Here is a 25000-nt window from a genome sequence, read left to right on the forward strand (position 1 = left end):
TCAGTCACAGACTGTTGGTGCTGGGGATCGAACCAGCAACCTTCCAGGCACAGGGCCAGATCCCTAACCTCCAGCCCATGACTGCCCCCAAAATCTGACAAAATCTGATTTTCTGCAGTAATTATTATTATTATTATTATTATTATTATTATTAAAGGCACATAACCACACTCAATGTGTTGTCTATGACACACTCTTAACTATAAACACAATCAAATGAATGACACGCAGCTCAAAACAGTAGCAGCCTTATAGATTAAAAATGCAGTCCAATCTTTTGTCTTTTCAGCTTCTTTACTTGTTAGCACAGGTGGGTAATCCAGGTCCTGAAAGTAATAGTTTTTCCGACTGCTTGAACATCTGGTTTCTGCAAACGAGAGATGCCAAGCAAAATCCTGAGGAGGGTTTTAACTTTCTGAATTACCCAAATCTACTTGTTAGCTACATCAGCCTGTTAACTTCAGTGGAAAAATAAAGGAGCAAACTTAAACCTGGTTTGTATTTCTGTGAAGACACCATGAACACATCTTACCTAAAGCTTGTAGAGGCTGGCAGAGGTCATGAAAATCTCAACTACATGGCGTACGAAGCTGGTTCTTCAGTGGTTTGGGGGCGACTTGACCCAGAGAACTCTATAATGTCTTGCGGGTTTCTTGAACGCTAGAGGGCGCTCCTGAGTGACTCCAAAATGAATGGGTTGATATGTAAGTAAGTAAAATGTATTTATACAGCACTTTTCACAGACACAAGCCACAAAGTGCTTTACAAAACATAACACAATGTAAAATATACAACATTAGCAAAAACATACAGCAAAAGATTTAAAACAAAAACAGGACTGGCAGTGCCTTAGCTGCCTTGAATATTATCCAAACGCCTGCTTAAAATGGTGGGTCTTTAGTTGCTTTTTGAAAGACTCCACAGAATCAATTGATCTTAAAAATTGTTCCACAATTTAGGAGCGACGACCTCAAATGCTCCACGAATCTTTAATCGAGAACGTGGAACAGACAGTAAATTTAAATTACTCGACCAGAGAGAACGAGCCGATACGTATGGATGAAGCAGATAGACCACATACATAGGAGCCTGACCATGCAATGCTATGTAAGTGTAAGGATTTTAAACTGAATCCTACACTCAGCAAGAAGCCAGTGTAACGAGACTAACAGAGGGGTAATGTGAGACCGCCTGTTTGACTTGGTCAGTAACCTTGCTGCAGCATTCTGGATCCCCTGCAATCGATCACAAGCAGGTACTAAGTGAAGAAAAAAGAGCTTTGCAGTAATCAATATGAGATGAATGCATGTATAAGCATCTCTAGCTCCGCCCTTAAAACTACAGACCTCAATTTACTAATATTCCTTAAGTGGAAAAAACAAGATCTCGTCAGTGGTTTAACGTGTGTCAAACAATAATGACTGATCAAAAATGACACCCAGATTACGCAGGCTGGAGTGGACAACAGGGGAAAGAAGCCCAAGATTTTGTTTAATCATCGGGGTAACCTTGTCAGGAGCAACAATCAAAACTTCAGTCTTATCAGCATTCAGCTGTAGGGGATTATTTGATGTCCGTTCTCTGATAGGTTTAAGACAGTCCATGAGCCTACATAGACTGTACACCTCACTAGGTTTAAATGAGAAATAAAGCTGAATATCATCAGCAAATAAATGATACGCAATATTAAAACTACTAATAATCTGCCCCAAAGGCAACATATACAAAGAGAACAACAATGGCGCCAAGACCGAACCCTGTGGAACCCCACAGGATAATGGAGTTGACTCAGACACAAAATCTGCGATAGTCACAGTGAAGCTTTTCTCAATGAGATACAATTTAAACCAATCTAGTGCTGTGGCAGATATGCCCACACAGTCACGTAACCTATTTATCAGAATTTGATGGTCAACAGTGCCAAACGCAGAGCTAAGTTTGAGTAAAACTAACACCGAGTGATCACCTGCATCAGCCGACATTAACAAATCCTTAGAGACCCTCAGGAGAGCGGTCTCCGTAGAGTGCTGCTTACGAAACCCAGACTGGAAATGGTCATATATAATGTATTTCTCTAAAGCAACAGTGAGTTGATTGGCCACCACCTTCTCTAAAATTTTAGCCATAAAAGGAAGTTTGGATACAGGCCTGTAATTCTTTAGCACAGCTGGGCCTAAATTTGCTTTCTTTATGAAAGGCTGGACAGTAGCATGTTTAAAATAAGATGGAACACAGCCATTGGTCAATGAAGAATTAACAATAGATAGAACTGCAGGGCCAATACTTGGTAAAACTTTTAAAAATAAAAATGAAGTTATCACATCCAGAGCACTAGTGGATGGCTTTAATTTCTTAATCACATCCAGCATATCCACTAAGCTGATAAGCTGGAAGGAATCCAAACCAGCAAAAGAAGGTGGGAGTCTAATGTTAAATGCACATGTCTCAGGCTTAATACTGGATCTAATGGCCATGACCTTTTCCAAAAAAATGAAAGAAACTTATGGAGCATTTGAGCAGAATCATAGTTTATAAATGCTAAAACATATTTCATATAAAATAATTCCTTAACAGGAATTCCTTAATTTCCTTAACAGCATAAAACATTTTAACACTGCTGTTATATTTTTAAGAGCTTTTAAACTCGAGTTATAGGAGTTTAAAACAGCGCCTCGTGTACGTTCATAATGTCAGAGAGTGAGAACAGCCAATGAGCTGCTCCACTCGCCAACCAATCAGCACTCAGTAGCAGTAAAGCCCCGCCTCCGGCTGTCCAAAAACCATTTGCTGTAGAAAAAAGAAACATACAGGTGGAATTTCTCTGCTGTTTTAATGAAATTGGTCCATCTACTTTCTTAAATTAAGGGAAAGTTCTGGAGGAGTGATTAGAAACTATTTTAAGTGATACTGTTTTGATCCCACAACTGGGGAAATTCCATCTCCAACCAATTGGGGGTTAGGTGTCTTGCTCAAGGACACCTCAGTCATGGACTGTCGGTGCTGGGGATTGAACCGGCAACCTTCCGGTCACAGGGCCAGATCCCTAACCTCCAGCCCACGACTAACTTCCTTTTTAGCCGTTAAGCTCCATAGTGCCATTTATTGAGGACTCGCTCACGGGCGCCCTCTGCTGTTTAGCAGTACTGTTTTTGATATAATGGGGGAAATAAGAAGTGGCCAGGCTCCTCATAAACCAGCTGTGACTCGATCCAAATCACAGAGAGAGGACATTCACCATAAGCTCCTCTTTATTTTCTAAGTTCTGGTTTGGACACTGCCCTCTAATGGACACTGCACATGTTCACAGACTTGCAGATGGTATAAAGGCGGAGAATCGGTTTGTGTCCCTAAGTGTTCTAAATGTCAATTAATGCTAGTGTTGTTGATCTTCTCTGATGGCTCTGCAGTCCTCATTCATTTCTGAAACCCTGTTTTTTTGTTAATCTTAACGGGAACCAGGACTTTTCCCCTTGATTCCCTTTCTTGGGCCTTGGTGCTCTAGCTAGGATAAGCTAATAAGGATTATAAAATCCTTTTATTGACTTATAAAGCCCTACATGGTCTCACTCCTGAGCACCTGCAAGACCTTGTTTCTCATTATGAGCCATCACGACTACTCAGATCACAGAGTGCTGGCTTATTAATAGTTCCCAGTATTCAGAAGGTTTCATCTGGGGGAAGAGCTTTTTCTTATAAAGCCCCCAAACTCTGGAATGATCTTCCAGAAACTGTTCGGGACTCAGACACAGTCTCAGTCTTTAAGACTAGGCTGAAAACTCACTTGTTCAGTTCAGCTTTTGGTAGGTAATGTTCCCCCCTAGATAAAGGCAGCAGATCCAGGGGTCCATGGCCACAGGGAATTATAGTAAACTGAGACGCTGGTGCCGTCGTCCCGCTGCTCGCACGCGGTCACTCAGGTTTGTGGACGGTGGAGTGGAGGGATGCCAGACTGTCTCAGAGTGCTGCCGTGTCTGTGTGTCCTTCTGGTTCTCTCCTGTTAGTTAAGATGTCATAGTCAGATCTGCCGGAGTCGTTAGCCACACTCTGGAAATGTTTACATTCCCTGTTTATGTACAAACGGATAGAATAAAACTAATTCCATCTCCCTGCTTTCTTTCCGAGTATACAATCACCCACATGTCTGGCTGGACACTGAAGGATGACCGACTGTCGAGCCCTCCTGCTTCCCACTTCAGACCAGCTGTCCACGCCCCAGCTGCCACCACCTGCCTTGGATGAGCTGCCCACCCTACACTGATGTTCTCATGGACTCCCAGCTATTCCTAATACCAATATTACTGCTATTAATATTAGAAGTATAATAACTGTAGGTAGTCTGACCAGAGGAGGACGGGTCCCCCCTGGTGAGCCTGGTGCCTCTCAAGGTTTCTTCCTCAGCTCTGAGGGAGGTTCTCCTTGCCACTGTTGCCCCTGGCTTGCCCACCAGGGGGTTTCTGTACATTCTTACAGTCCTGTTGAAACTTTGTCTTTTCCGAAATTCTGTAAAGCTGCTTTGTGACAACATCTGTTGTAAAAAGCGCCGCAAATAAATTTGATTTGATTTGATTTGATAACTAGCACACCAAACATGACAGGATAGCACTGCAACCTTTACAATGAGCTAGGAAGCTGCTCAGACTAAAAAACACTTTAAAACAGCTGCACACACATCAAATAAAGCACAGGACCACAGTGTGACTGTGTAGTGGGAACTTGTGAAACCAGAGATCTTAAAAAAGATGGTTCTTCAAGGTTTCTTTAGTAAACAGACATTAATGTCTAAACAGCTGGCAGCACAAGTGAGTCCACCTCATTTAGCCCACCTATTTAGTGTGACCACCATGATTATCTAGGACTGCCTGAACACTCTTGGGCATGGAATTTACCAGAGCTGCACAGGCTGCTGCTAGAATCCTCTTCCACTCCTCCATGATGACGTCACGGAGCTGGTGGATGTTAGACACCTTGAGCTCCTCCTACTTCTGCTTGAGGATGCCCCACAGGTGCTCAATTGGGTTTAGGTCTGGAGACGTACTTGGCCAGTCCATCACTTTTACCTTCAGCAAGGCAGTTGTCGTCTTGGAGGTGTGTTTGGGGTCATTATCATGTTGGAAAATTGCCATGCGGTGCAGTTTCCAAAGGGAGGAGATCATGCTCTGCTTCAGAAGGTCACAGTACATGGTGGAATTCATGTTTCCCTCAATGAACTGCAGCTCCCCAGTGCCAGCAGCACTCATGCAGCTCCAGACCCTGATGCTACCAACACCATGCTTGACTGTAGGCAAGTCTTAGTACTCCTCACCAGGACAACACCACACATGCTGGACACCATCTGAGCCAAACGAGTTTATTTTGGTCTCGTCAGACCACAGGACATGGTTCCAGTAATCCATGTTCTTGGACTGCTTGTCTTCAGAAAACCTGGGCGTCAGCTTCAGAAGAGGCTTCCTTCTGGGACGACGGCCATGCAGACCACGTTGATGCATTGTGCAGCGTATGGTCTGAGCACTGACAGGTTGATCTCCCACTTCTTCAACCTCTGCAGCAATGCTGGCAGCACTCAGGCATCTATATTTTTGAACAAATCTTTGGATGTGACGCTGAACACATGGACTCAACTTCTTTGGTTGACCCTGGTGAGGCCTGTTCTGAGTGGAACCTGTCCTGGAAAACCACTGTATCACCTAGGCCAGCATGCTATAGCCAGTTTCAGGGTGTTAGCAGTCTTCTTATAGCCTAGGTGTCTTTGTGGAGTTTGTAAAATTTCTGAAGATTTTCTGTCATGAAAACCCCACTGACTGACCAAGGGCAGAAATAGCCCAGAATTCACTAACCAGCTCAGCTACTGGCATGACTCCTTTTCAGTATGTTCTTGGATCCCAACCACCTCTAGCACCCTGGACAGGTTCATCCTCTGAGATTCCTGCAGTTGATGCATGGATGTAGGGGAGTGACAAGGTTTGGGAAGACACACATCAACACACCAAAACCAAAACAAGTAGATCTGCACAGGAGTCAAACTCCTGTGTTCCAGCCCGGAGACTGAGTATGGTTAACCACCAAGGACTTCCGAAATGCAGAAGGAAGTAGAAAACTGCAACCCAAATACACTGAACCTTTTCATAGTGAAGAAAAATTAGCAACATGACATAGATTAGATTTACCCCCTGCGATTTAGAGGCCCACGTTCTTTCCATATGTCTCTTCTTAAACCTCTCATTACAGGGCCTTTGGACGAGGCCAAGGCAGACGTCCTGCCACCCCCTCTGGAGGAGATAAATGGGGTGCCAGTCTAGGCTGCCCGTAGGCTGTTGGACTCCCGGAGAAGTGGAGGTCATCTCCAGGACCTGGTGCACTGGGAGGGTTATAGCCCCGAGGAGCAGTGTTGGGTTCCGCTATGAGACCCAGGTCCAAGATGTCTCATGTCCACAATCAACACCCTGACAAGCCTGCCCCCTGCCCTGCGGATCGTCCGCATAAAGGGCTCCCTAGCTCTCTCCCTGACCATCTGCGGGATCCTCGTAAGCGAACCCCGTCTGTCCAGCACCTTGGCAACTCTTGGTCTGCCCCTGTTTGGACATGTGGTGGTAGGTGCAGTTGCCGTCCTGGCCGGCCTCGGAACCCTGGACTCTTTGGGCAGAGGGTACTGCCATGCATCCGTTGAGCACTGACACTAACCTGGGTTCCACCTCTCAGAATCCTCTGGGAGATCACATGACTGTTTATATCCTGTTTATGACCTTTGCTTACCGTTCTTTCGACTCTGCCTTTTGCCTTACCCTTTGGATCGATTGCCTGTTTTGTTGGATTCCTGTTTTTGACTATTGGCCATTTTTTCTCGACACCGCCCCTTTGTTTGACCCTTTTGGACTGTTTGCCTCTGTTATGATCATCTGCTTGTTTCTGCTGTACCTTTTTGGATTTGTGACTATGAACTTGGACTTTGAACCAAGACTGTCTGATATTTGTTGGCATGTTACATAGATAGATAGATAGACAGACAGACAGACAGATCACAGTCTACTATTGCAGCAGCGCAACAGTGAAACAGGAGAAAAAGTATTGCCATACACTATTTACAGATGTGTAAATAGAAGAAGTGAAGATAAATGATAAAATAGACCAAAACAACAATAAAAATATATATAATATAATGTATAGTGCAAAAATAAATAGTAAAATTGCATAAATGCCATGCAGTTGACAATGCAGTGGTGCATGTCCTCTCCAGTGAATGAACCAAGTGACTATGTCCTGTAAACAATACTGTTAATAGTTGTGCAATGTGAAATATTTATGAATGTGTAAACAAAGTGACAGCGCATTGTGCAATATTTATGGGCAGATAAACAAAGTTGCAATGCAGTGTGTAATATGAGTAGAGAGACATAATGTAATGTAATGAAATGTCCAGCTGGCGTGCAGTGAGCTTGTCCTATCAGTAATTTGTCTGGGTGCAATTACTGTATGCATTAGTAAACAGTGAATAACAAAGGCTGTGCTGTGTTCCTCTGGGACTGTGACAGTGTTTTACCTGCAGGCAGGCTAATGAAAGCCATGGCCAGAATGCTGCAGTCTATCCCTCTCTTCTCCCACCAGCTGCTCTCCTTCACCGTCTTCTGCACCAGCCGGGTCAGTTCCATCATCAGCGTCTCCCTGTCCTCTTCTCCTCCACTCCGCACCGGCCGCTCCATCTCTCTCTCCCTCTCTGTCCACTCCTCCGGGACCTTCTGCATGCTGCCGTTGACCTTCACGGACATACACAGAAACACCAACGTCTGATCGCACGTCCTTCACACGCTCAGTCCCATCTGGACGTGTTTTAGACACAATGGAACCAGATCTCTTTCTCTCTGGGTCTCTCGCTCTCTCTCTCCTCTCTCTCCCTCCCTCTCTTTCTCTTTCACAGCCTGTCACTCCTCCCTCCCTCCCTCCCTCCCTCCCTCCCTCCTGCTTTCTCCCTCCTAGTTCCCACAGCTACGTGCAGAAACGCTTACAACGCAGAGAGCTTGCATCTGCAGCCGGAGTCTAGGTTCTGTTTTTCTCCACTCATGAATTCTGCATGCACCTCACCTCACCCACCCCTCCCTTTTACTGGCCTGACAGTGCAATTTGGAAAGGAAGAAGTGTGAGAAGAAAGAGAATCAGAGAAAGACAGAGAGAATTTGTCCTCCTGCTCCTTCAAAACAGCCCGAAAACATCCAGACCCTGTATAATAAACACAAGGTCTGTTCATAAGAGCCGCAACTTCACAAACCACTGTTATCACTGTTACTGCTATGATCATCGTTATATTATTATATTGTTATGGTTGGGATTAGGTTTTGGGTTGAGGTTAAGGTTAGAGTTAGGATTAGGGTCAGGGTGAGAGTTAGGATTAGGTCTTGGCTTGAATTTAAGGTTAGGATTACGGCCAGGGTGAAGGTTAGGATTAGGCTTTGGGTTGAGGTGAAGGTTAGGATTAGGATTAGTGCCAGGGTGAAGGTTAGGATTAGGCTTTGGGTTGAGGTGAAGGTTAGGGTTAGGATTAGTGCCAGGGTGAAGGTTAGGATTAGGCTTTGGGTTGAGGTGAAGGTTAGGGTTAGGATTAGTGCCAGGGTGAAGGTTAGGATTAGGCTTTGGGTTGAGGTGAAGGTTAGGATTAGGATTAGTGCCAGGGTGAAGGTTAGGATTAGGCTTTGGGTTGAGGTGAAGGTTAGGGTTAGGATTAGCACCAGGGTGAGGGATAGGACCAGGGTGAGGGTTGGGTTTAGGTTTTGGGTTGATTTTTAAGGTTAGGATTACGGCCAGGGTGAGGGTTTGGATTAGGTTTTGGGTTGAGGTGAAGTTTAGGGTTAGGATTACAGCCAGGGTGAGGGATAGGACCATGGTGAGGGTTGGGTTTAGGTTTTGGGTTGATTTTAAGGTTAGGATTACGGCCAGGGTGAGGGCTGAGTGTAGGTTTTGGGTCGAGGTTAAGGTCAGGATTAAAGCAGGTTTAGAGTTGAAAACAGTTACAGTCAGTAAAGTAGATATTTAGTTAAATGTAACTTAAGAGTGAAATGAAGTTTATACGAAGCATCTAAAGTCATCTATCCAAATAAAGCGTTACCACATATATTTTTAGTTAATACTTTTTAATACTTTTACTTTAAAATGTATGGGGAAACATTACAGATCGAAATGTACCATACAAAAACATGTATCGAAATTTGTTGATCAAATCCATCTTAAAATGCATGAAAATCTCCAGAATCCGCTCTGATGCTCTTCACTGTCTGATACCATAGAAATGAATTTGTTCCAGTCTCTTCATTTTAAATCTGACCTAATGGTCCTTTAGCAGGACAGAAGCAAGGGCATTGATTATCATTGATTGAGGTATTGATACTCTGTGAAATGCAGGTCTGATCTGATATCTTGTTTATGTGAAGTACATTGTGTGTGAGAGTCTGATTGCAGACGTACGTGGTTAATGTAAAGTCAGTACCGTACATGGACATTTAGTCAATTCTGTAACCTTTTTAAAACTGTAAAATAACAAATAGAAATAAATACATTTAAAATATATATTTAACATATTTAACACATTTTGGTCATTTTCATACATTTCAAAAATATATTTAAAAACTACACACATTTCCAAAAGTATTCGGTCATCTGGCTTCACACGCATATGAACGTGAGTGACGTCCCGTTCTTAATCCATAGGGTTTAATATGATGTCGCCCCACCCTTTGCAGCTATAACAGCTTCAGCTCTTCTGGGAAGGCTTTCCACAAGGGTTAGGAGTGTTTATGGGAATTTCTGACCGTTCTTCCAGAAGCTCATTTGTGAGATCAGACACTGATGTTGGACGAGAAGGCCTGGCTCACAGTCTCCACTCTAATTCATCCCAAAGGTGTTCTATGGGGTTGAGGTCAGGAGTCTGTGCAGGCCAGTCAAGTTCTTCCACACCAAACTGGCTCATCCACGTCTTTATGGACCTGCTTTGTGCGCTGGTATGCAGTCATGTTGGAACAGGAAGGGGCCGTCCCCAAACTGTTCCCACAAAGTTGGAAGTCCACTAGCGGCGCTTTACACCACTGCATTCCACGCTTTGCATTGCGCTTGATGATGTAAGGCATGGATGCAGCTGCTCGGCCATGGAAACCCATTCCATGAAGCTCTCTACGCTGTTCTTGAGCTGATCTGAAGGCCACATGAAGTTTGGAGGTCTGTAGTGATGGACTCTGCAGAAAGTTGGCGACATGAAGAGCGTGGAATGCAGTGGTGTAAAGCGCCGCCACTGGACTCTAGAGCAGTGGAGACGAGTTCTCTGGAGTGACCAATCACGCTTCTCCGTCTGGAAATCCGATGGACGAGTCTGGGTTTGCAGGTTGCCAGGAGACGGTACTTGTCTGACTGCATTGTGCCGAGTGTAAAGTTTGGTGGAGGGGGGATCATGGTGTGGGGGTGTTTTTCAGGAGTTGGGCTCGGCCCCTTAGTTCCAGTGAAAGGAACTCTTAAAGCTTCAGCACCAAGAGATTCTGGACAATTTCACGCTCCCAACTTTGTGGGAACAGTTTGGGGACGGCCCCTTCCTGCTCCAACATGACTGAGCACCAGTGCACAAAACAGGTCCATAAAGACGTGGATGAGCCAGTTTTGTGTGGAAGAACTTGACTGGCCTGCACAGAGTCCTGACCTCAACCCCATAGAACACCTTTGGGATGAATTAGAGTAGAGACTGTGAGCCAGGCCTTCTCGTCCAACATCAGGGTAAAAAATATCCATAAACACTCCTAACCCTTGTGAAAAGCCTTCCCAGAAGAGCTGAAGCTGTTGTAGCTGCAAAGCGTGGGCGCTTTTGAAAATATAGTGTACCAGTATGTCACTGGGTGAGACTCCTAGCCCGGTTTCTCACGTGAGGATAAAGCCTGTTTTGTTGTTTATCTACTTCACAAATAAAACCATCTTCTTAAAATGTAAAAATACAGTGTACCAGTGTATACAGGTACTCAGAACCTTTAAGGCCTGTTTATTCCTCCGAACAGAAAAATACAGGACTGTAATTTGTAGTTCTTTTTATTTAACATGATGGGTTTTTTTCTTCTGTCAGTATTCAGGCGACATCTAGTGGGCACCACTGGAACAGCGCCGCTGGTCTCAGCAGTGGGAGCCTGAGCAGATATTACACATATATATATATATATATATATATATATATATATAAAAACTCTTTACACTGAGCTCCTGAGAGCGACCCATTCTTTCACTAATGTCTGTAGAAGCAGTCTGCAGGCCTAGGGGCTCGGCTTTATACACCTGTGGCCATGGAAGTGACTGGAACTCCTGAATTCAATGATTTGGATGGGTGACTGAATACTTTTGGAAATATAATGTATCTTCCAACACTTCAGAACGTCTAGAACAACAGGGTGACGAAGCACACTGGCAATAAACAGCTGGCCCCTCTCATCCTGGACATCAACTCTTCCAGACACACCCCTCTGGTAGGAGATTCAGGACCATGAAAACCAGCACAGCCAGATATGCTAACAGCTTTTTCCCCAGAGCTGTAGCTCAGTAACCACAGTGGACGCCTCACGCTTTACCCTCAAACTGGACATAACAAACCTCCCTTACTGTATTACAGTGTAACCCTGTACAGAGGTTAATCTCAGTTAGCAGAGTTGTGGACTTGAGTTGAAGTCAGATGACTCGAGACACGAATTTGATGACTTTAGGCTTGTGACTCGAGTTTGACTTGAACGTTGTAAAGGACTCAGACTCTGACCTGGACTTCAGCCTCATGACCCAGAAAGACCTGAGACTGAAAGTGGAAGGAACGCAGAGGGTCTGACTGCAGACGGGACTCCACACAGTTGGTTCCGTTCATGTGAATGAATTCCTTTCCTGATGTAAATCTGATAAACCGCACTGTGGTCAGGTGTCCGTCACCTTGTTTACACCCGGTTTATTTTATTTTCTGAAGACGGGTGAAGCGTTAGAGCTCACACATCTAGGCTGGAATCGAGCGAAGTATCAACAGCGTCAATGCACCCTCAGCACTTTAACTCTTACTAGAGAAACTCACCAGGCAAACAAAATAAACTCCGCGTCTCTGACCAATTTTAACAGCTTCTGCAGGTAAAACAAGCGCAGCATTCGCCGCGAGGTTGAAGTTCACTTGTTGTTCACCAGTTTTGTAGTGAAATTTGTTGCTGCTGGTGAAAAAAAAGCTACATTCACCATCATTTTGCTGTCTTTTCTGTAAACTTTGTTAAGTTGGATCATTTTGGCTCCTGTTGTCATTTAAATTCAACGGAATCTTTTAAGATCAGTAGTACTTTTCAAAGTCTCTTCATGAGTAGTTGCACTGTTTCGTGTATACAGCATGACTGTCTTTGTTATCTGCGTACCATAGATTTGTAATTTAGTTAGTAAAAATAATAATAATAATAATAAAATGCATGTATACATATATAATGTGCTGCCATTAAAAGGCTGTAGTAGTGTTACCATTATTAAGTGTTTTGGCTATAAATTAGCTGAAGAATGCAGACAGACTAGTTTAGGACTTGACTTGAGACTCGAATTCACTGTCTGGGACTTGAATCAAGACCCAACTGTCTTGACCTGGAACTCAGGACTTGAGTGTCTTGAGACTTACATATTACTTGCAACTTAGTGACTTGTTCCCACCTTCCATATGTCCATATATCCATACGGATAGACATTCATATAGACAGCAGTGCTGGAGTGTCTAAACACTGTGTCCACTCACTGGCCACTCTATTAGACACTCCTACCTTGTTGGTCCACCTTGTAGATGTAAAGTCAGAGACGACAGCTCATCTGCTGCTGCACAGTTTGTGTTGGTCATCCTCCTGTCCTTCATCAGTGGTCACAGGACGCTGTTGGCTGGATATTTTGGTTGGTGGACTATTCTCAGTCCAGCAGCGACACTGAGGTGTTTAAAAACTCCAGCAGCACTGCTGTGTCTGATCCACTCAGACCAGCACAACACACACTAACACACCACCACCACGTCAGTGTTACTGCAGGGCTGAGAATGATCCACCACCCAAACAGTACCTGCTCTGTGAGGGTCCATGGGGGTCCTGACCACTGAAGAACAGGGTAACAGAGTATCAGAGAAACAGATGGACTACAGTCTGTAACTAACAGGGTAGAAACGAGGAGGTGGTCAGAACGTCACACCTGACCGGTGTGTGTTCAGACATTCACATTTCTCTTTAGCTCCTTTCTCTTTGGCTCTTTATAGCTCTGTTCTATTTACTGCTTTCTTACTTCATCTGCAATACTAGTTTAATACTTGTTTACACTCCGTGTGTTTGTCTGGTCTGCTCTGTGTGATATATGTCATACCTGTGTGACTCATCAAGACTCCGTGTGTGTGTGACATACCTGGTGATATAAAGTGATTCTGATTCCAGTCAGTGGTGGATGGAGAGCACTACGCAGGTGGATGAACGTTTAACTCCTTTAACCCCAGGCTTGTTATATACAGCGGCTTATTAATCAGTAACTACAGCGGCTTCAGTGCAAACTGGCTGAGCTATTCTTAGGTTATAGAAGTGTGTAATAAAACCTGAGGCCTGCTGGGGGTCCTGGCCAGTTAAGGAATCAGATGCAGAGCAGTTTATCAATAAAAACCAAAAATCTAATTTGCGCTGTTTAAGCTACTTTGATAAGTAAGGGCCGCTGAGTCTGTAAATACTTTTAAATGTATTACCAAAATAACTGCATCAAAACTGCACACACACACACACACACACACACACACACACACACACACACACACACACACACACACACACACAGGCACAGCTTGTGCCTCTCAAATGAATCCAAACCCCTGAAACACTACCTAAGAAGATCAGCACCAATCACTGTACGAGGTCCCAACCTCTGCCCAACACCAACCAAACACACACACACACACACACACACACACAGTCTAAAGCCAAATAAGGACAGAGTATTTATATATATCACACATACATAAACCTCCCAGTTAAAACACACACCCACAACATCTGACATCGCAGGTGAGACAGATAAACCCACTTATACTGCAGGCTTACTATACGATTAGTTATTAAAGGATATTAAACATATTTTTTAAATATTTAAAAATTATTTTAAAATGTGCCTGTCGGGGCGGTAATCCTTGAACCCGGTGGTGGACACCCCAGGTGAGAGATGCCGTCAAGCTGAAGGAGTCCTACCGGGCATGGTTGGCCTGTGGGACACCAGAGGCAGCTGGCAGGTATCGACAGGCCAAGCGATCTGTGGCTTCAGTTGTCGCCAAGGCAAAAACCTGTGTATGGGAGGAGTTTGGTGAGGCCTTGGAAACTGACTTTAAGTCGGCTCCGAAAAGATTCTGGCAAACTGTCAGGCGACTCAGAAGGGAAAAGCAGTGTGCCACTAGCACTGTATATAGTGGAGATGGTGTGCTGCTGACTTCGAATGAAGACGTCATTGGGCGGTGGAAGGAATACTTTGAGGACCTTCTCAATCCCACCGACACATTCTCCAGTGAGGAGGCTGAGTCTGGGGACATGGGAATAGGCTTGTCCATTACTGAGGCTGAAGTCGCTAAGGTAGTTAAGAAGCTCCTTGGTGGCAGGGCTGCAGGGGTGGATGAGATCCTCCCGAGTTCCTCAAGGCTCTGGATGTTGTGGGGCTGTCTTGGCTGACACGCCTTTTCAACATTGCGTGGACATCGGGGGTGGTGCCACTGGATTGGCAGACTGGGGTGGTGGTGCCTCTTTTTAAAAAAGGGGGACCGGAGGGTGTGTTCCAACTACAGGGGAATCACACTCCTCAGCCTCCCTGGCAAGGTCTATGCAGGGGTACTGGAGAAGAGAGTCCGGCTTATAGTCGAACCTCGGATCCAGGAGGAGCAGTGCGGGTTCCGCCCTGGTTGTGGAACACTGGACCAACTCTTCACCCTCTCCAGGATTCTGGAGAGTTCATGGGAGTTTGCCCAACCAGTCCACATGTGCTTTGTGGATCTGGAGAAGGCATTTGACTGTGTTCCCTGGGGTATTCTGTGGGAGGTGCCTCGGAAGTACGGGGTACATGGTTCTTTGCTACGAGCCATTCAGGCCCTGTACAAACAAAGCTGGAGTTTGGTTCGCATAGCCGGCAGTAAGTCAGACTCGTTCCCAGTGAGAGTTGGACTCCGTCAGGGCTGCCCTTTGTCACCGATTCTATTCATAATTTTTATGGATAGAATTTCTAGGCGCAGTCAAGGGATGGAGGGTGTCCGGTTTGGTGACCTCAGGGTCACATCGCTGCTGTTTGCAGATGCCGACATCAGGCCGCGAACTTCAGCTTTCGCTGGATCGGTTTGCAGCCGAGTGTGAAGCGGCTGGGATGGGAATCAGTACCTCTAAATCCGAGGCCATGGTTCTCAGGCGGAAAAGGGTGGAGAGCCCTCTCTGGGTCGGGGATAGGCTCTTGCCTCAAGTGGAGGAGTTCAAGTATCTCGGGGTCTTGTTCACGAGTGATGGTACAAGGGAGCGGGAGATTGACAGGCGGATTGGTGCTGGGTCAGCAGTGATGCGGGCTCTTTACCGGTCTGTTGTGGTAAAGAAAGAGCTGAGCCATAAGGCAAGGCTCTCGATTTACCGGTCGATCTACGTTCCCACCCTCACCTATGGTCATGAGCTTTGGGTAATGACCGAAAGAATAAGATCGCGAATACAAGCGGCCGAAATGAGTTTCCTCCGCAGGGTGTCTGGACTCTCCCTTAGAGATAGGGTGAGAAGTTCGGTCATCCGGGAGGGACTCGGAGTAGAGCCGCTGCTTCTTCACGTCGAGAGGAGCCAGCTGAGGTGGTTCGGGCATCTGGTTAGGATGCCTCCTGGACGTCTCCCTCGGGAGGCTTCACAGGCAAGTCCACCAGGGAGGAGACCCCGGGGAAGACACATCTCCAAGCTCAGTCTGAGAAGCTGGTTGATGATCAAGCCCATTCAGTGGTGCTGAGGTCTGGACTCTGGGGCGGTCAGTCCATCGTCCAGCTTCTTTGTTTAATGTGTCCATCTCCTTTTCTCAGTGAGGTTCTTCTTGATCAGCTACACGTCCTTTCAGACCCACAGCGCTGAGTGGTCTTCTCACAGTGGAAGGATGGACAGAAACACCTGTGGATGTTTTCAGATCTGAAGCAGCTTGATCTTCTCCTCTCTCTCAGAGATCAAAGCTTTCAGTGCTGTTTATCTGATGGGGGCAGTTTTGGGGTCGACCAGCTCTTCCAGGTGGTTGTTAGGAGCCACATTCTCTCTGTAGCTATTATTTTGTTTTTCTTAGATATGTAAGTGGATTCTTTTATATCTAATCTCCTCAAAATCCTGAAAATGGCTGTTTTGAGTGGAAGTTAAACACAGAGTTCTCTGACTTTTGCAGAGTACATATAAGTCCCAACACTGTAAAAACCAACTTCTGCATGTGTCAGTGAAGTTCAGCATGCTGATTGCTCAGTGAGAGGTTCATAATGAAAACACAAAGAGTTCAAATGCTCCTCCACGACTGGTTAATCCAGCAGCCCTTCCGTCTGTCCAGCAAGCTTCCCCTCTTTTTACACAGAGCGAGAGTCCGTGAACGTCTTTCCGTGAACCATCTTTACGTTATATTTGGAGTGTTTTGATATGTGAGCTTCTCTGGCCGTCCAACATGACACTCCCTCTCTCTCCCGCTTGCTCACCCACTCATGAACTCATTCAACCTTCTTAGTTACTCAGCTCCTCTCCTCCCTCTCTCTGTCTGTCTCTCTATCTCTTCCTCTCTCAGGTGCAGCCAGCTCGTTTCACAGCTCCACCAGCTGTGCTTCTTATTTTCCCATTTAAGGCCTTTTTCAGACCCTTCCTAAAGGAGAGAAAATGAACGGAAGCCTGGAGAACGGTTCGTGCTATGATGAAGACTGCATCGACGGAGACGGAGATTTCATGTTCACGTCCGAGTCGGTGGGAGAGGGGCATCCAGGTCAGGTTTAAACCACTTAAAACTCCCTTCAGTGCTGTAGAGTAGAACACATTCAAAATGCATGAGTGACCCGTAAAAAGCAGTAAAACCAAAACCTTGCCAAAGTAAATTTCATAGTTTTCTGGATGACTGGATTTTTATTGTAACTCATACCCACAGAGGACACAAACAATCAAAATATGTACATTTTTGAAATATACTGACACTGTATCACGGTATGTTTTGCCAAAATGCCATAGAAAGAACATTACCACTGTTATTATTACATTATATATATATATACACACTGCAACTTCTCAGTATACACACACTGGGAATATACACCACTACATTAGAGCGTGTGTTGTAATGCATTACTGCTCTGTTTTACACTTTAGACTTATATATAGAGTATCTCACGAAAGTGATTGCACCTCTCACATTTCTGCAGATGTTATTCTATCTTCTGATGGGACGACACTACAGAACTGAAGCTCTGATATAAGTTAAAGTGGTCAGTGTGCAGCTTGTATAGCAGAGCAGATTCACTGTCCTCTGAAAAGAACAACACACAGACATTAACGTCTAAACAGCTGGCAGCACAATCTGCTCTGCTATACAAGCTGCACACTGAGTAATTTAAGTTATATCGGAGTTTCATTTCTACAGTGACGTCCCATCAGAAGATAGAATAACATTTTACAGAAATGTGAGGGGTGCACTCTGGTCAAAACTGGTCAAAAGCACATCAGCCTACATTCCTGTTAGAGAATCAGGTACTTATGTACAATAACAGCGTATAAAATGTAGATTTAAATACTGTACATGGCAGAAGGTCATTTTGGAGTTGGTATTCACTCTTACAGGTATTTTGGCAAAAAAAATTTAAAAGAATAAACAAAACACTGTAATTACGTATTTGATTATTGGAAATAGGTATTACAGGTATAGGAAAAGGTCATAAATAGTAGGTATTAATTATATCATAACATCAAGTAGACACTACCTGATTATTTACAGCTCTGTTCATCATTCTGGACACACCTTATATTTTAATGTATGTTTATATGCATGGATTAAGATAAGATAAGATAAGATAAGATAAGATAAGCCTTTATTAGTCCCACAGTGGGGAAATTCACAGTATTACAGCAGCAGCAGAGTAACAGGAGTAAGGCACTCAGTAATAGAAATAGGAAACAGTATAAACCTTATCAACATTATGCAACACAAGGTTCAGACACCAGTAGGTTGTCAACACCAGAGAAGAGCAATAAGACAGATCAACATAATTGAGGGTTTATTAAAGCAAATAACAAGACAAATGGGGGGGATTGGAGGGGTAGCTGCTCACCTACAGGGGTAACACTACAAACAGGGAACACAGTAATCATACCAACCAACTACAAAGCCCACTACAAAACCACAACAGTTTGGTGTGAAAAGGATTAAAAGCATTTCAAGCTCATCAAGATAAAACCACTACAAAACCTCAAATAAGCCTGCAGTGAACAGCGAGACTCCTCACCCCAGCCAGTGGCCCACAAAGTACAAGCTTAAAACCCAACTAATTAAAATAAAATTACCTTTATTAACCTTAACAAACAGTATCTAAAAGCATGAACCCAACACACATTACCAAATCCAGACTACTGCCTACACTGGGCCGCTGGTTAGAGTAATTGGTGGCGCACAGTGTCCCAGTACAGGTTGGCCACCCTGTCTGAGACAACCAAAACCAAATTAAGTAAACCCACACACACACACACACACACACACACACACACACACACACTCACACTCACACACACACATGCACCAAATCACACGTTGAAACTGCACTCACCCATACACTCTTCCAAATATCAGCGAAACCCAACTACAGGAGATCAGGCAAGTCACAGATAAGTTACACAGCCTCAACATATCACACTCAATATCTCACACACCTAACACAGACACTCCAAACCTGCACGCCACCAACCTCACCCCCTGCAAAAAAGAGACCAACAAAACAAAAACACCCTCAGCACCTCCAACTTCCTGCTTTTAAAGGGGAGCCATCATTTCAGACTGGGCACTTCCTGTCACTCAGTGCCACAGCTCCCCTATTGTCCCAGCTCAGTCATTACACCCACCCTGAACGCAGTCCATTCTGTTACAATTATAAATAATAAAAATTAAAGTTAAATATTGACTATTTACAACAAAATAAGGATAATAATAAAATAAAATAAGAGTTGCATAGAAATCTGTATTGCACTTAGGAACATAGGAACATATTGCACAATGAAGAATGTTCGCATTCTGTGTGTGTGTATATTGTGTGTGTATAGTGTTTGTACTGTGTGAGTGTGTGTGTGTAGTGTGTGTGTGTGTGTGTGTGTGTGTGTGTGTGTGTGTGTGTGTGTGTGTGGTCTACTGGGAGCAGTGCTGGTTGAACAGTCTCACAGCAGCAGGAAGGAAGGACCTGCGATAGCGCTCCCTCACACACTTGGGGTGAAGGAGCCGGTCACTGAAGGACCTGCCCAGTGCTGCCAGAGTCTCCCGCATGAGGTGGGAGTCGTTCTCCAGCTTGTTCACCATCCTCCTTTCTCCCACCGCCTGCACTGGTTCTAGAGGAGTCCCTAGGACCGAGCCGGCCCTCCTGACCAGTTTGTCCAGTTTCTTCCTGTCTGCAGTGGAGATGCTGCCGCCCCAGCAGACCACTCCATAGAGGATGGCTGATGCCACCACTGTGTCGAAAAAGGTCCTCAGGAGCGCCCCCTGCACTCCAAATGACCTCAGTCTCCTGAGCAGGTAGAGTCTGCTCTGTCCCTTCCTCTAAAGTGCAGCTGTGTTGTCTGACCGGTCCAGTTTACAGTTAAGGTGCACACCCAGGTACTTATAGGAGTCCACTCTTTCAGTGTCTGTTCCCTGGATGTTCACTGCTGGAGGGGGATGTGTGCGCCTGCGGAAATCCACCACCAGTTCTTTGGTCTTCCCTGCATTGATCTGTAGGTGATTCCGCAGACACCAGTCCACAAAGTCCTGAATCAGTTCTCTGTTCTCTCCATCTCTCCGATCGCGGAGTCATCAGAGAACTTCTGCAGGTGGCAGTTTGGTGAGTTGTACATGAAGTCTGCAGTGTACAGGGTGAAGAGGAACGGTGCTAACACCGTCCCCTGTGGGGCCCCTGTGTTACAGACCACCATGTCGGACACACAGTCCCTTGTCCTCACATACTGTGGACGGTTGGTGAGGTAGTCCAGGATCCAGTGTGTTAGGTGAAGGCCCACGCCTGCCTGTTCCAGCTTGTCCTTCAGGAGCCCAGGCTGTATGGTGTTGAAAGCACTGGAGAAATGATTCTCACAGTGCACCCAGGCTTCTCCAGGTGAGAAAGAGCTCCATGCAGCAGGTGGATGATGGCGTCATCCACCCCGATGCCAGGTTGGTAGGCAAACTGAAGTGGGTCCATAGATGAGCTCACCATAGGGCGGAGTTGTCTAAGGACCAGCCTCTCCAGTGTCTTCATCAGGTGTGACGTCAGTGCCACCGGCCTGTAGCTGCTGAGGTCCTTTGGGTGCTGTGTTTTTGGCAATGGCACCACATAAGATGTTTCCCACAGTTGTGGTACTCTCCCCAGCTTCAGGCTTGTGTTGAAAATATGCTCCACTATCCCGCACAGCTGATCTGGGCAGGAGTTGAGGAGCCTAGCACTGATGCCATCCAGCCCTGTAGCCTTCCTCGCCTTGATCAGCCAGAACGTTCTGACCACCTCCTCATTTCTACGCTCACTGTCCAGTTTATCAGCTCCACTGACTGTATAGCTGCACTCTGTAGTTCTACAGTTACAGACTGTAGTCCATCTGTTTCTCTGATACTCTGTTACCCTGTTCTTCAGTGGTCAGGACCCCCATGGACCCTCACAGAGTAGGTACTGTTTGGGTAGTGCTAGGCCCCTGGTATGGTAAGAGAAATTTGCAATATGCACACGTTTAAGATCTTACGAATGCAGTAAGTGGCAGTGGCTGTGATAATAAATATGAAACATGCTGTATAAAGCAGGTCAAATTATTGCACCTTTGAGTTATTGCACACGTCTTGTGTGTTGCCATGTCTTGGCCTTTGACTTCATTTTGGGGTGGGGGGGGTGAATTGTTAAATTTTTTATAAAAAAGAAATTAAATTTAAAATAAAAAAAAAAAATTTTAAATAATTATTTTGTTGTTTTGCAGATAAGATCTGTGATCAGATCAGTGATGCGGTGCTGGACGCTCACCTTAGGCAGGATCCAGATGCTAAAGTGGCCTGCGGTAACTGACACAACACTGATGACCACAAACACACAATAAACCTTTACAACCAGAGCAGGAACACAGAAAACCAATGAACAAACGGTAACACTTTATTTGAAGGCTACCTACATAAGGGTTTTATAACACATTCATAAGCGCTGAATAATGTGTTTATGAAGCACTACTTGAACATTTATTAAGTGCTTATGTCGGTTCTTGCAACCTGACATAAGATGTTTTATGAAATAAATGACATTGTACTGATATAATAAGAATAAATGTTGAGCATATTTACATCACTAAACACATTTAAACCCTATACATAATCGCATCAATCATCTGATCCACGCCATGGAGGGAAAAGGGGGTGGTTTCCAGGCATATGTCACCTGATATCAGTACAATGTCGTCTTAAGAATGCTGACATAAATAGTTATGTACAGTGTTTTAAATATGTTTAGTGCTGTAAATATGTTCAATGTTTATTCTTATTATGTCAGTACAATGTCATTTATTTCATAAAACATCTTATGTCAGGTTGCAAGAACCGACATAAGCACTTAATAAATGTTCAAGAAGTGCTTCATAAACACATTATTCAGTGCTTATGAATGCGTCATGAAGTCCTTATGTAGGTAGCCTTCAAATAAAGTGTTACCGAACAAACACTAAAAACACACTAAACATGGTTCTATGTGTACTGATATACCAATGGGGAGCCCTCAGGGCCTTCTAGCCTTCAGAGAAGGCCTAATGATTTCTGGAAAATAAAAAAAAACAATTTCATTTTTATTTAATGTAATCATCAGAATTGTAGCATTTAAGCACTGCAAGTACTGCAGTAATTCTCATTCAGTTGAGTAAGGGATTAAAATATCGAAAGGTCTGACAGGCAATCATCCAATCAAATTTTATTCTGATCGGTGCAGCTTTCAGTTAGTTGGTAGGAATGTAAAACAGCAGCAGCAGTTCAACGCCAGGACCCTACAGTGAAAGAGTTCCTGTTAAACTAACTCAAAACAACCCCCCGTTCCAGCCCGGCCCCCCACACACTTGGGAACTGATCACAGATACAACACAGGACACATGGAAATTGAGATGCATCATTCACAACTTAAACACATCAAATAGTTAAGCAAGCATGAGGGTCCTGGCTTTAGACATTCCATGAATCCATGTATGAAGACTTCCAGGAGCAGCATTGTTAATTCCTGCATGATAGATATGATGGAAGACATCCAATAAAGTATGGCCAGGTAGCCGATGCTGGACGATAACTTCTTTTGCTGCAGTTAAGCCAGCCAGCCCTATTTTGCGGGATCTTTCACGTAACGAGGGATTTAGAGTTATCATCAAGTAAATGAAGTTCAGGCTCCATGGGGAAGTGTATATCAACATATCCTCATAAAGCCCATGTGGTCAGGGCTCAAGCCCATCAAGTGCATTTACTTTCTGTTGTTAATTTTGATTGACCAAAGTGAACATGTGCATGTGTCACAGAGACCGTGTGTAAGACGGGGATGGTCCTGCTGTGTGGAGAGATCACGTCTTGTGCTAATGTGGACTACCAGAAGATTGTAAGGGACACCATTCAACACATTGGATACGACGACTCAAACAAAGGTGTGTATGCGGGTTTACGCCTATAAGGCAATGCTGTGCTGCATGTTACTCCTCTTTACTTTATTATGAGCTCCACAGTTTTGTCTCTATTTCTATCACTGTGAAAAAAAATCCTAGTGGACTCCGTCGCACTGAAGAAATTAGTATTCTGTTTATTATACGCCAATCAGGCATAACATTATGACCGTGTGTGTCCACTCTGTGTCCACTCACTGTCCACTCTATTAGACACTCCTACCTTGTCAGTCCACCTTGTAGATGTAAAGTCAGAGACGACAGCTCATCTGCTGCTCATCTGCTGCAACAGTTTGTGTTGGTCATCCTCTAGTCCTTCATCAGTGATCACAGGACGCTGCCCACAGGACGCTGCCCACAGGACGCTGTTGGCTGGATATTTTTGGTTGGTGGACTATTCTCAGTCCAGCAGCGACACTGAGGTGTTTAAAAACTCCAGCAGCACTGCTGTGTCTGATCCACTCAGACCAGCACAACACACACTAACACACCAGCACCATGTCAGTGTTACTGCAGTGCTGAGAATGACCCACCACCCAAACAGCACCTGCTCTGTGAGGGTCCATGGGGGTCCTGACCACTGAAGAACAGGGTAACAGAGTATCAGAGAAACAGATGGACTACAGTCTGTAACTGTAGAACTACAGAGTGGAACTGAACGGTCAGTGGAGCTGATAGAGTGGACAGTGAGCGCAGAAGCGAGGAGTTTATAATGTTGTGCCTGACTGGTATACAAGCTGCACACAAATACACTGTGCATAGTAGTCTTAACTTGCATTTGTTTATGTGTTCATGGTTCTATGTATAAACATTTCTTTACTAAAGAACCATTTTTCAAGTATGAATTTTATAGGTTTCCACTGTAAATGTACATAAAAATTCTTTGCGTTGAGATGTCAAGGCTGAAGGATGCTGTATTTCCCAGGGTTTGACTATAAGACGTGTAATGTCCTGGTGGCTCTGGAGCAGCAGTCTCCTGACATAGCACAGGGTGTTCATATAGACAGACCAGAGACGGAAATTGGAGCAGGGGACCAGGTAAGCGTCCACAGCTATGAATCACGAGTTTATGTGAAAATTTCGGTGAAGTCTTTTAAGATATAATTTGCAAGTTCTGAGAACTCGGGCATATTTACATTGTGCAAAATGTAAATAAATGTAATAAAAACAGAATACAATGATTTGCAAATTTCAGAGCCATATTTTATTAACAACAGAACATAGAACACATCAGATGTTGAAAGTGAGACATTTTACCATTTTAATGAAAAATAACAACTCATTTAGAACTTGATGGCAGCAACACATCTCAAAAAACCTGGGACAGCTGCAACAAAAAGCTGGAAAAGTAAGTGGTACTAATAAAAAACAGCTGGAGGAGCAATTTGCAACTAACTCACATGACTGAGTATAAAAAGAAGCAAGGATGAATCTTTAGAGAAGCAAAGATGGACAGAGGTTCACCAGTCTGCGAAAAACTGTTTTTTGAAAATGTTCCATCCATCCATCCATCCATCCATCCATCCATCCATCCATCCATTCTCTAAGCCGCTTCTCCCTCAGGGTCACGGGGGCGAGCTGGAGCCTATCCCAGCGGTCATCGGGCGGAAGGCAGGATACACCCTGGACAGGTCGCCAGTCCATCGCAGGGCAGACAGACAGACACAGACAGTCACTCACACCTAGGGGTAATTTAGCATGTCCAATTGGCCTGACTGCATGACTTTGGACTGTGGGAGGAAACCGGAGAACCCGGAGGAACCCCACGCAGACACGGGGAGAACATGCAAACTCCACACAGTTCCTCATTTTGTATATCCCACCATCTACAGTAGATATTCAGAGAATCTGGAGAAATCCCTGTACACACGGGTCAATATTGGACGCTTGTGATCTTTGGGCCCTCAGGTGGCACTGCATTAAAAACAAGCCTGATGGAAATCACTGCATGGGCTCAGGATCACTCCCAGAAATCACTGTCTGTGACCACAGTTCGCCGTATAATCCACAAATGCAGGTTAACGCTGTATCATGCAAAGAAGAAGCCAAAGGTCAACACGAGCCAGAAACACTGCCGCCTTCTCTGGGCCAAAGCTCATTTAAAATGGACTGAGGTGAAATGAAAAACCGTT

At 44.7% G+C, this 25000-nt stretch overlaps 2 protein-coding genes across 2 annotated transcripts in view; one reads left to right on the plus strand and one right to left on the minus strand.

The window, feature by feature from the left end:
• The window catches only part of fads6 (fatty acid desaturase 6), a 24055-nt gene extending 16017 nt beyond the window's left edge, over nt 1-8038 (minus strand). Inside the window, exons 1-2 of the mRNA XM_037543967.1 lie at nt 7998-8038; nt 7535-7748 (exon numbers count right to left, since the gene is read on the minus strand). Coding sequence (XP_037399864.1) covers nt 7535-7748; nt 7998-8015 — 232 coding nt within the window. The 5' untranslated portion in view covers nt 8016-8038. The remainder of the gene's footprint in view (nt 1-7534; nt 7749-7997) is intronic.
• An 8737-nt stretch (nt 8039-16775) lies between these two features.
• Nucleotides 16776-25000, plus strand: part of LOC108443313 (S-adenosylmethionine synthase-like) — a 25523-nt gene continuing 17298 nt past the window's right edge. Inside the window, exons 1-4 of the mRNA XM_037544377.1 lie at nt 16776-16974; nt 21171-21248; nt 22731-22853; nt 23794-23906. Of these exons, the coding sequence (XP_037400274.1) occupies nt 16872-16974; nt 21171-21248; nt 22731-22853; nt 23794-23906 (417 nt within the window). The 5' untranslated portion in view covers nt 16776-16871. The remainder of the gene's footprint in view (nt 16975-21170; nt 21249-22730; nt 22854-23793; nt 23907-25000) is intronic.

The sequence above is a fragment of the Pygocentrus nattereri genome, chromosome 13 (genome assembly GCF_015220715.1).
Source record: "Pygocentrus nattereri isolate fPygNat1 chromosome 13, fPygNat1.pri, whole genome shotgun sequence".
In the NCBI taxonomy this organism is placed as follows: Eukaryota; Metazoa; Chordata; class Actinopteri; order Characiformes; family Serrasalmidae; genus Pygocentrus; species Pygocentrus nattereri.